The sequence below is a fragment of the Saccostrea cucullata genome, unplaced genomic scaffold, assembly GCF_032062105.1.
Source record: "Saccostrea cucullata isolate Sc308-1 unplaced genomic scaffold, CSIRO_AGI_Scuc_v1 ctg167, whole genome shotgun sequence".
In the NCBI taxonomy this organism is placed as follows: Eukaryota; Metazoa; Mollusca; class Bivalvia; order Ostreida; family Ostreidae; genus Saccostrea; species Saccostrea cuccullata.
The window spans coordinates 754,635-765,421 of record NW_026939192.1 but is presented as its reverse complement, the minus strand read 5'-3'; the positions used below and the strand labels follow the sequence as shown (position 1 = coordinate 765,421).

At 34.3% G+C, this 10,787-nt stretch overlaps 1 protein-coding gene across 1 annotated transcript; it reads right to left on the bottom strand.

Moving 5' to 3' along the window:
* Window positions 1–919: 919 nt before the first annotated feature.
* LOC134252513 (cytochrome P450 2B4-like) lies at window positions 920–5,605 on the bottom strand. The gene is made up of 8 exons (XM_062735008.1): window positions 5,547–5,605; window positions 4,293–4,478; window positions 3,160–3,286; window positions 2,658–2,811; window positions 2,428–2,540; window positions 1,907–2,021; window positions 1,525–1,731; window positions 920–1,273 (listed from the first exon to the last, which is right to left on the bottom strand). Exons 1-8 carry the CDS (start codon window positions 5,603–5,605, stop codon window positions 1,092–1,094), a joined length of 1,143 nt encoding a protein of 380 aa, XP_062590992.1. The 3' UTR covers window positions 920–1,091.
* Between the last annotated feature and the right edge of the window lie 5,182 nt (window positions 5,606–10,787).

The window sequence follows — 10,787 nt, the reverse complement described above, 5'->3', positions numbered from 1 at the left end:
TAAAGGTAAATGAACCATCATTGAATTCATTATAGTTATTGTCCCCCGCTTTCGCGAAAGCGAGGGGACATTAAATCTAATTCGTCTGTCTGTCAGTCTGTCCGTCCGTCACAAAAACTTTAACCTTGCCCATAACTTTTGATTTAGTGGAGCTATAATTTTCATATTTCATATGTGTATTCCTTGTGATAAGACCTTTCTTTGGGTACCACCAAATTTGACCTTTTGACCTTGACCTTGGAGTTTCAACTACTTTTACTAAAAAATTCCAAACTTTTACTTTGGCCATAACTTTTGAATGGTAGGTACTAGGACTTTCATATTTCACATATTTATTCTTTGTGACAAGACCTTTCAATGAATACCAACAACTTTGACCTTTTGACCTTGACCTTGGAAATTGACGTACTTATAAAAAAAATATATCCTTGACCATAATTTTTGAACGGTAAGGGCTACGGCTTTTATACTTCATATATTTTATTCTTGTAAGAAGACCTTTCATTGGATACCAAGAACTTTGACCTTTTGACCTTGACCTTGGAGTTTTAACTACTTTTTAAAAATTATAACCTTGGTCACAACTTTTGAACGGTAGATACAAGGACTTTTATATTTCACACATGTATTCTTTGAGGCAACACCTTTCATAGGATACCAACAACTTTGACCTTTGGACCTTGACCTTGGAGATTTACGTACTTCTGAAAAAACTTTAACCTTGACCATAACTGTATGTAATCCTTGTGAGAAGACCTTTCATTGCATGCCAAGAACTTTGACCCTTTGACCTTGACCTTGGAGTTTTAACTACTTTTTAAAAACGTTAACCTTGGTCACAACTTTTGAACGGTAGAAACTAGGACTTTCATATTTTAAATATATGTATTCTTTATGGCAAGACCTTTCATGAGATACCAAAAACTTTGACCTATTGACCTTGACCCTAAAAATGATATCTTGCCCACAAAGATACCGAAAGCGGGGGACCACAATTCTTTTTCACTTCTTGTTGTGTACTGAAAGTATGAGTAGACACGGTAAAATATTAATCGTTAAATAAAGATATAGTCTAAATTGACAGGATATTCCTAAATCTCCTGCAGTCGGACTTCATATGGGCATGGCATGTAGGTAACACCCGGGCTGATCCCTTCCATATCGAGAAGGACTCCAGGCTTGGCCTCCTCAAATCGGAATCTCTGAATCAGTATGGAGAAAAACAAAAACAGCTCTGTCTCCGCTAGCTGTTTTCCCAGACACACTCGTTTTCCTAAAGAATTCAACGTTTAAAAAAAAAACTGTTATACATTTTCTGTTTGCATGGAGGCATATTATCTTTGAAAAATTGCATTCGGATCATAAATATATTAAAGAAAAGTCTTCTTTAACATGTATTAAATCCATTGAGTAAATATATCCCAATGCTTACAAAATACTTCCAATTTTTACAGCAAATTGCAACTTTAAATTGCAAGTGCACACTTCTTAATAATGAAATATGCGTATTTTAACAAAATGTACCTAAACCAAATGGGAAAAAGGCTTCGTGACGAATAATAGAGTTGTTTTCATCAAGAAACCTTTCTGGTCGGAATTCCTCAGGTTTTTCCCAGTATTCATTATCATAATGTGCGGACACGATGACTTCTACCATAGTTGATCGTTTGGGTATCGTTAGATTATCAATTTGTATGTCTTCCAAAGCAGTCTTTGGAACAGCCATTGGAGCTGAAAGAATAGAATTAATGGCAAACTCAACTCGAAAAATCACGATGTTGTACCGATTATGGACATACACACACTCCTATATTTTTCTTAAGGTAATGGAAAATATGCAGCATAAAAAAAATCAAAGATAATCAGGTGGTAAGTTCTTTTATACATAGTTATAAAAATGTTTTACCTATCGTCTTTAGCCGCTGAATTTCGTTCACAGTTGCCACTATGTACGGAAGCTGATCCCTGTCTTTTAAAGTGATATGTCGGTTCCCAACAACCTGTCGATTGTAGTCAAATAACTTAAATATGAGTGTTAAAACTGGTCATACATCTTTCATCTCGAATGGTTCTCGAATATAATTTCAATTATATTGAATCGACAACATAGATTCAATATAATTAGTTTTTCAACAGTCAACAATACATTTTTCACACGTGCAACGATCGGTAAATGTTAACACAGTTTGGAAACAAAAGTTTACATACTCAGTATTCCATGTATTGTTTTTCTTGAAAAATATTGGGGGGGGGGGCAAATAAGCCAAATAATTTAATCCGACCAAGGTGCATTACTTCAAACCAATTAACACTGCATGCGAATTTGCTATTAAATCCTCTTCATTTTTGCGTACCTTTTTAAAAATGTTTTCTCTTTCAGGATACATGCTTTTAAAAAAAAAAGAGAAGAATTTTGTACTTCAAAACTCGGCAATTTTTTGGATATTTTATCATGAAGAGAAAAATCCACAGGAGTGTTGTATTGGTTGTCTCCGACCCGGCTACGTACAGATCAAATATGGTCTGGAACAGATCAATATCTACAAAAAAAAATCATATTTTCTTATTAAATGAATACAAAATGTCCAAGCTAGAATACGATATCCTTTAGATTAAGAATAACAACCATTTCAGAGTACTGGGATATATTGTGATACCTGATATAACATCACTGGAATCATTCGTCTCCTGATTTATGTACAAATCAATGAAGTCTCGTATGTTTCCACGATCAAAAGAAATTTTGTGAAGATCTATCTGCTTTCTGACATAGCCATTGAACTCCTCTTTCATCTGCAATAATTTTCGTACCTAAAAGACAATAAAACACAGTTTAAAAACATATCTTTAAAATTTATCAGTTTCAAACTCCTTTCAGATGACGGATTATTAAAGTTCTGTACATGTCAGAAATTTCAAATCTTTGAAACGACAGTTTTGATAAGATCATAATTATTTTTAAAAAGATGGCTTTTTTTATATCTGAAAGTTTTCTAAAAAAAATGTTAAAATTCTCTCATATTTGGTCCATGGAATTTGAAATTATTAGACATAAAATCATTCTTCAGAAAATAAAATCATTACACTATTTGGGAAATGAATATGCCTTTTTTTTTTTTTATAGATTATGTACTTCAGAATGATCAACGGAGTTGTTACCTTTGAATTCGGCAAAACTTTTTCTAGAAATGGAAAGTAATTTTCCACCAGTTTGTAGTTTGTGTTGTTTACGATATAATTCGTCTTGTAGAGTAAGCTTTCAAACTCCTCATCATTGTAGTCAAATCTATATCATTAGACGATTGATTCATGTATATCATTCTTTTAACATCGTATTTTTATATCAATAAAAAAAAAGCAAATTCAAAAAATTGTGTTCCCCTGCCTTCGGTGTCTTTGTGGGTGAGATGTCATTTTTTATGGCATATTGTGTAAAATAATTATATGAACGCCATTCCATACGTCATTCAGAAGTGGATTTTTTTTTTTTTAAATTAGGTCAATTGTGAAGATCAAAGTCAAGGAGTCAGAAATCATATGGCATGCTTGGAAATATCTGTATATATAGACAGGTAAAGCACATATCAAATATGAAATCTCTATCTCTTCTCAATCAAAAGTTATAAGGAGAAATTATAATTTTTGAAAAGGTGAAACGTCAAGGTCAAGGTTACTAGATAAAAAATCATAGTGTATTTTAAAAGGTCTTGTCACAAGCAATATACAGTTTTAATATGAAAGCCAAATGTCTTCTTATTCAAAAGTCATTACCTAGATTGATATTTTTGAAAAGTAGATCAAACTTTCAAGGTCAAGGTCACGAGGTCAAAAATCATAGTGTATTTAGAAAGGTCTTGTCACAGATAATATACAAGTTTAATATGAAAGCCCTATATCTTCTCATTTTTTAAAAGTGATAGCTAATTAAAAGTAATAATTAAAAGTTTTAAAAGTAGGTCAAACTTCAAGGTCAAGGCCACGGGGTCAAAAATCAAAGTGTATTTAGAAAGGTCTTGGTCACAGGTAATATACATTTGTAATATGGAAGTCCTATCTCTTCTCATTCAAAAGATATGACCAAGATTAAAGCTTTTGTGACGGACGGATAAAACTACAGACGGAGAGACGAATGAGATTTAATGTCCCCTCGCTTTCGCGAAAGCGGGAGACAAAAAGACTCGCTCTACATAATGTTGCAAAGTCAGATCTACAAAGAATTATTTATCATTATTTCGTATTTTGTTTTACGTTATTAGTTAAAAGTAAGCATTCGCGAGTTTTTTGAAACATACCTTGACCCAAACACTATACTCGATATTACGTTCGAGACAGCTTTTGGGAGGAAGTTATTTAAAGAAACTGGGGCTCCTTTAATTTCTGCCAAGGTATCTGACAATATCTGTGTCTCTTCCAGAATCTTATCTTCAAGAGAAGTCTTTCCTAACCCAAAATCCCGTAACGCCGTGAGAGAGAATCTCCTAATGCTACGTTTACACTATGTTCCCGGCAGCCACGGCAGCCCCGTTTGCCCGAAACGTAGTGCGCCGTAATTTACCCCTCTATATCCAAGTCTTGACAAGTTCTTTTGCGGTCTTCTACGGTTTTCTAGGAATCCGTGATGGGCCGTAGGAAGAAGTTGCCGTGATGCCGGATTCCACGGCGCACTACGGTTCTGCCACGTATGCCAGCACGTTCCCCCCAGGCCTCTTACGTTCTGATAGGTCCCCTCTCGTTTCTCGCGTTCTTATGAAGTTCTTATACGTTTCTAACGTTCTGTCAAGTCTTTCTACGTATGAAACATGGACGCCGGGAAACTATGGATCACGTTTGTACCAGAGAAGGTCTCCTAACCAGAAACAATCATTGTACCATGACCCTTCGAAATAAAACATCATGAATTCCCAAGACGAAGATTTTATTTTCGCGTGTTTGCTGGGTGCATACCGAAAATCACTTCGTCAAAATGAAGAGAACCAGCAGCAGTTACAGAGAGGGAAGGCAGGAGTGCAGCAACTAGGAATGAGACGAATAAGACGAATGAAACTTCTCTGCAGTGCCCGGCTTTTATATGCTTCCTCTCAGACCGCGTGCGCCGTGTCAGACCGTAGTAGAACGCAACGCACCGGGACCATGAACCGTAACATGCCGGGACGAACCGCGATTGAACGCGAGGAAACGGCTACCATACACCCTAGTTTGCCGTGAGGGCCTTGATGAAACGTGGCAGAACGTGATAATACGGACAACAACCGTGAACTAGCCGTGACAGAACGCGGACTAAACTCAGCAAAACGTCTCAAAACGTGAATGGACCGTGAGATGAATGGAAATATACATTCTCCCGTCCCACTGCGGACTGCCTCCAAGTTCTGTTACGGTCTATTACGTGCTGTCGCGTTTTGTTGTTTTTACTACGACCTACTAAGTTTCACATCTGCAACGTGGCCGCCGTGGCAAATTTTTTGACAGTTTAAAAATCTGGCACGGCATCCACGGCAATCGCGATGAGTTACGTTTGCCCATCCCGTTGCCCCCCGTTTTCTCACGCCCGTCCCGTTTTTTCCACGGTGGCCTGAAACGTGATTGCCGTGGCTGCCGGGAACATAGTGTAAACGTAGCATAATGTGATGATTCAGTTCGCCATTGCTCCATATAATACCTAATATACAGATGGAGTGAAAGTCTTAGCGTGTCAGTGTACTTTAGATCTATTACTGCATGGTCATTACATCATGAGATGTATTTTTCAGTTTCGAAAGTTTGTAAGGTTATGATATATTATTTTTCACTCTCTAGCTATTGCGTTTCATGAAACAAGCATATGCCTTGGTGAAAATCGCTTTTTCAGAGGTAGTATCAGAAGCCTAAGAAGACTAAGCATTTTGTGTCACTGTAACACGCCGTGAGTCCTATATATTGATCAGATAGACGTGATATTGATAATAATTCCGTAGATAAATTTCGTATAAAAACAAAACTCTACGAATTAGGATGAAACACGTCATCCAAAATACGACTCATTGTTAGATTATATATATATTTACTTACAATATCATTACTTATTATAACTATCAAAGAATCTACGAAATGCTAAATTTAAACCAAATCATTAAAGTCCCTGTAATATCAACTTATCTATCAGCACCCTGACGCGGTTAAATGTCCAAATGTCAAAGAGATGTGTTCGAATACGTGGTATCTTATTTTGAATTCACCGATTGTATCGAGTCTAGATCTGAATGGAAATGACTTTTGTTAATTGATCAGTAAAGCGTCGTTGGTAGACCTAAATGTGGAGTTAAAGATCACATTGAGTGTTGTCTTTATTTTTCTCAGGTAGAAGTTTTTGAGTAAATTCTGCCTCGAACAAATATAAAAGCAGATCGGCGCGGTTTATAAATGAGTGTCATGCTCGGATCTTGGGGGGGGGGGAGTCGGGGATCCTCCTGGAATTTGCAGAGTAACTAAACTTATATACTTAAGCAAGTAAAAAGTGACCTTGGACCCCCCCTAGAAAACGCAAACCCCCTTCTCAAGAACTTGGATACGCTTAAGTTGGTATGAAAAGTCATAGGTAAGAAGATTTGAAAGTCAACGAATACCCCCACCCACCCCCACCCCCACGAAATAGGATTTTCACGTTTGAGCGAGATAACTTTTTTTTGTCAACAAATTTCTGGGTTGGATTTTTTTCACTGGGGTCATTGAAAAAAATTAATTATATAATGTCCAACACTTTTTGGTGGAAAACCTTGTCACAGAAGACAACATAGATGAAGTCAATGAGAAACTCCATTTACCAATCAATATCAAATTCAGAGTACTCGTTTTTAGGACAGGCCCCATAATCTTCAGAACAGACTCAAGTCCATGAAGTCAGAATTTCCATTCAATATAACTTTAAAAATAATCTTGATAACAAAACATAATTTTTACCATGTTTAAATTGGATACTATACAAACCTACACATTTTGGTAAGGTGTGAATTATAAATGACAAGCTATTCAAAATCAAAATTTTGACTTTATTCTGTTCTCAGTTTATGGTCTTGAGGCCAGGCTGTCAGAAATTTTGTTTATATATGAAATTTCCTTGCTCCGTTGGTTTTTGTATTGTTGTTGTTGTTGCCTGTGTCACAGTACTTTTTTACATATCAATAAGGTACATATACATATTTATAAACCAAGACCTATGTTATCAAAAGCCTGATTTTTTTTTAAAGATAGCGTTGTGCAAAGTTTTTTTTTTTTTTTAAAGTCATTTTGTAACTGACTTTTAATTAAAAAGCATTTTATGAAACAATTCCGCTTGGGTGAAAAGCGTTCAATGAATCTGACTTGCAGGACTGAAAGACTAACATGCTTGAGTGAAAAGCGATTCCTGAAATACCTTTGTATGCTTACAAGAGGGTGAAAATACGTACTTCGTCATTTAACCTTATGAACGTTCATTCACACAAATTTTATCATTTCAGGATCTAGCTTATGTAAACTAATATTCAAATTGTCCAGATGAAAATCGTGATTTTCTTTTTCATCAATTTATTTCAACGTTTATTTAAATTTGATATAATGGTCTGACTTTGATGCAATTATTTTTAATTTTTGCATCATTTCATGATCAAATATAGACTAAATATATATATACAATTTATTTTGGGTATATATTCAAATGTTTATATTTGTACGTTGAGTACTTTACTAGAACAGGGTAATATCTTAAAAACTAATAGAAATTAAAGGTCTTTTAATAAGTCATTTACCTGTTCTGTCAGTCATTCGAGATGCTAGGTACATCCAGTTTGGTCTAAATTTAGTTAGCTCCGTTTTCTGTTGAAAAGCTTCAATTAAGTTTTTGTGTCCACAGACGTATACCAAATTCATCGGTCCCAGGTTTAATCCCACAATATTCCCATACTTCTTGGACAAATAAAGCGCTGGTTCAAAGCTTCTTTTATACCCCACCAAGTTAGGCAGGTTCCCCACAAGGGGCCACGCCCACGGCCCCGGGAGTGCCCTTCTTAGATTCGTCACGATGTTGTTGGTGATGATGAATATGACGATGAAGATAAGAATCGTCTTAAAATCAGTCTGAGATACAAGTGTAGGTACTTCCATTTTAACAATCAAATTTTGTTTTTTAAGTTGTTTACAGACTGAAAAATATGGTGTCCCATTTGTGCTTGTTTAAATATAATAGAATATATAATGGTAATCTGCATGACCCCTTTTTAATTACAGATTTAAGTCTGAAAACTTACAAAAACAAAATACATCACCATTCTAAGACAAAATGATGGTCATTCCAAGGCTGTTATAATTAAAATATAATGAACTCTTACAAATATTAAAAACAAATAACATATCTCGAAGTTCTACCGAGAGAAAAATAACTTTATTTTAATATCTATATACCTAAAGCTGGTCAAAACCTTCATAAGCATCTATCATTAAGTAGAATCAACTTGCAATTGCTTTATATTTGGAAGATACCAGTGAATTGTAGGATTTTTTTTCTCCAAAGGAATTTGCAGGATTATGGAAATTCATATTCATTTTTACAGCTAAATCGTGGAAAAAAGTCAAACTTTTACTTTGGACAACAAAAAAGCTATACCACAGGGAAATCTGAATCTACGATAGATTCAGTTAACACATTGTATTCTTTTTTAAATGTCAGTTTTGATTTGCCTAAAGGTTAATCTATCATCCTTCTCCAAATCAATAGTAGATTTTTCAGTTCAGCTAGTCTTTCCTAAATCGGTTCTTTTTGCTCTGAAAATGAATATGTGAATCTAATAACTAATCTACAAAATACCTATATGCTTTTGTTCGACGGTATAAAACATTTTCATCTGTACTAAATGGAAAATAAAAGTATTGGCTATGATCTCTACACTAAAAACAGTACAAATGTTGTTTTTTTTCTTGACTCTTTTGCAAAAAGTTGTGTCATCTTAGAAATTAATAAAAGAAAAATCATGTGAAATTGCTCTCTGCCTAAATTCGGATAGTAAATTGATAAACTACAAGAACTTTGCCCCTTGGCATAATTTGCCTTGGGGACCTTGTCGCGGGTTCGAATCCTAAAGCGGGACGTGGAGAGGTGTTGGCATGGTAAAAAATCTCTACCTGCTCGAAGGCTAAGTCCCCAGCACACGTCTCCTCTTTGCAGCGCTTCAACGGCAAGTAAAAACATCTCATTCACAAAGGGGCGTTCAACAAACATAAACATGTGATCAACTCTGCTATTTGTGAGTATATTTGTTCAACACAAGTAAAGGAATATTTGATATTATTAGCATCCTCTTTGCTACTACTCATGTGGGCATGAGATTCACAAATGTAGGAAACAGCTAACTCTGTTGGTCTCTGCAGACTGGAAATCTGCCATTTTTTAAAGACTGTATTAAATCTTGGTTACAGTCCCGTTTTTCTGGCCCGAGAGGTGTATCTTGAAGTTTCTGCTCTCCTTTATCCATTACAAGTAACAGCTTTTTAAAAAGCTTGCCTGACTAAATCAGTCAATTTATCTGCATGAAGAGTGATAAACCTTTTAAGCAATAATACTTTTGTGGGTTTAAAACGTATCCTAACTTTATATTTTGAGAACCTTGTGGAATTGAAATCTTGATTTTATTTATCTTGTAGAAGAATCATCTCTACACTGCATACTAAAGAGTTGTTACTTGCATGATAGGGATCTAAATTGATTTCAAGCTACATTGACTTTGTAACACAATGAAATCTTTTATCAAATAAAAAATACATTCAGGACACACAATTATTTTTTTTTTAAGATACCAGAAAAAAAATTATCGGGAAAACACAATTCTTTGAATTTTTTAAATATATATTATGTCGTTTTCAGAATATCTGTTTTCACAAGTATCTCGTTTTCACAAGATAATAAGTCGTTTTCAATTATCAGGTTTTCATGTATCTCGTTTTCAAAACGTTTTCACAAGAAATTTCAAAATTTCACAAGCTACCATTTTCACAAGATAATATCTCGTTTTACAAAATGATCTCGTTTTCATAATAAGTCGTTTTCACAAGATAATATGTCGTTTTCACAAAATATTAAAATCAAAATATAAGTCGTTTTCAAACTTTCTCACAAATATTAAAAACAAATATCACAAGATAATTTCTCGTTTTCACAAGATATTATCTCGTTTTCAAAGAAAAATAACTATTTTTAAATTCCTATATATGTCGTTTTCACAAGATATTTTTTTTCTGGTATTAAAAAAAAAATAATTGCGTGTCCTAAATATACCACCGTATAAACATTTTAAAAGATGGATATAATTAAATACACATTTTGTTGGAGTGTATTTTCAACAGTGCAATGTGTTCTTTTTAAAAAAAAGGGGGGGTTGGTTATGTGGAAAATAAATTCAATATTTAGGCCAGTAAATTATAAGATTTTTCACTGCCTTCCATCTGAAAGGACATACAATAGATCATGCATTAGATGGAAATTGCCTTACAACTATGCATTTATTACTTCAATTTATCATTACATGATGTGAACATATCTTTACGTTATGTCCATTTTTTACAAAAAATATATCGTTAACATCATGTCAATGCTGCATTGCATGGGTAAATACATCCTTTCATTATGTCAGCAGTTCATAACTTGAAGTAAAAAATTCATTATGTGAAGTGATTAATGTTACACATTGTAAATTTTTTTTATAAATGTCTTTAATTGTGAGGTCAAAATTGCATTACGTCAAAAATTGTGTTTTAATTAAACTTATCATTACATCCAAATC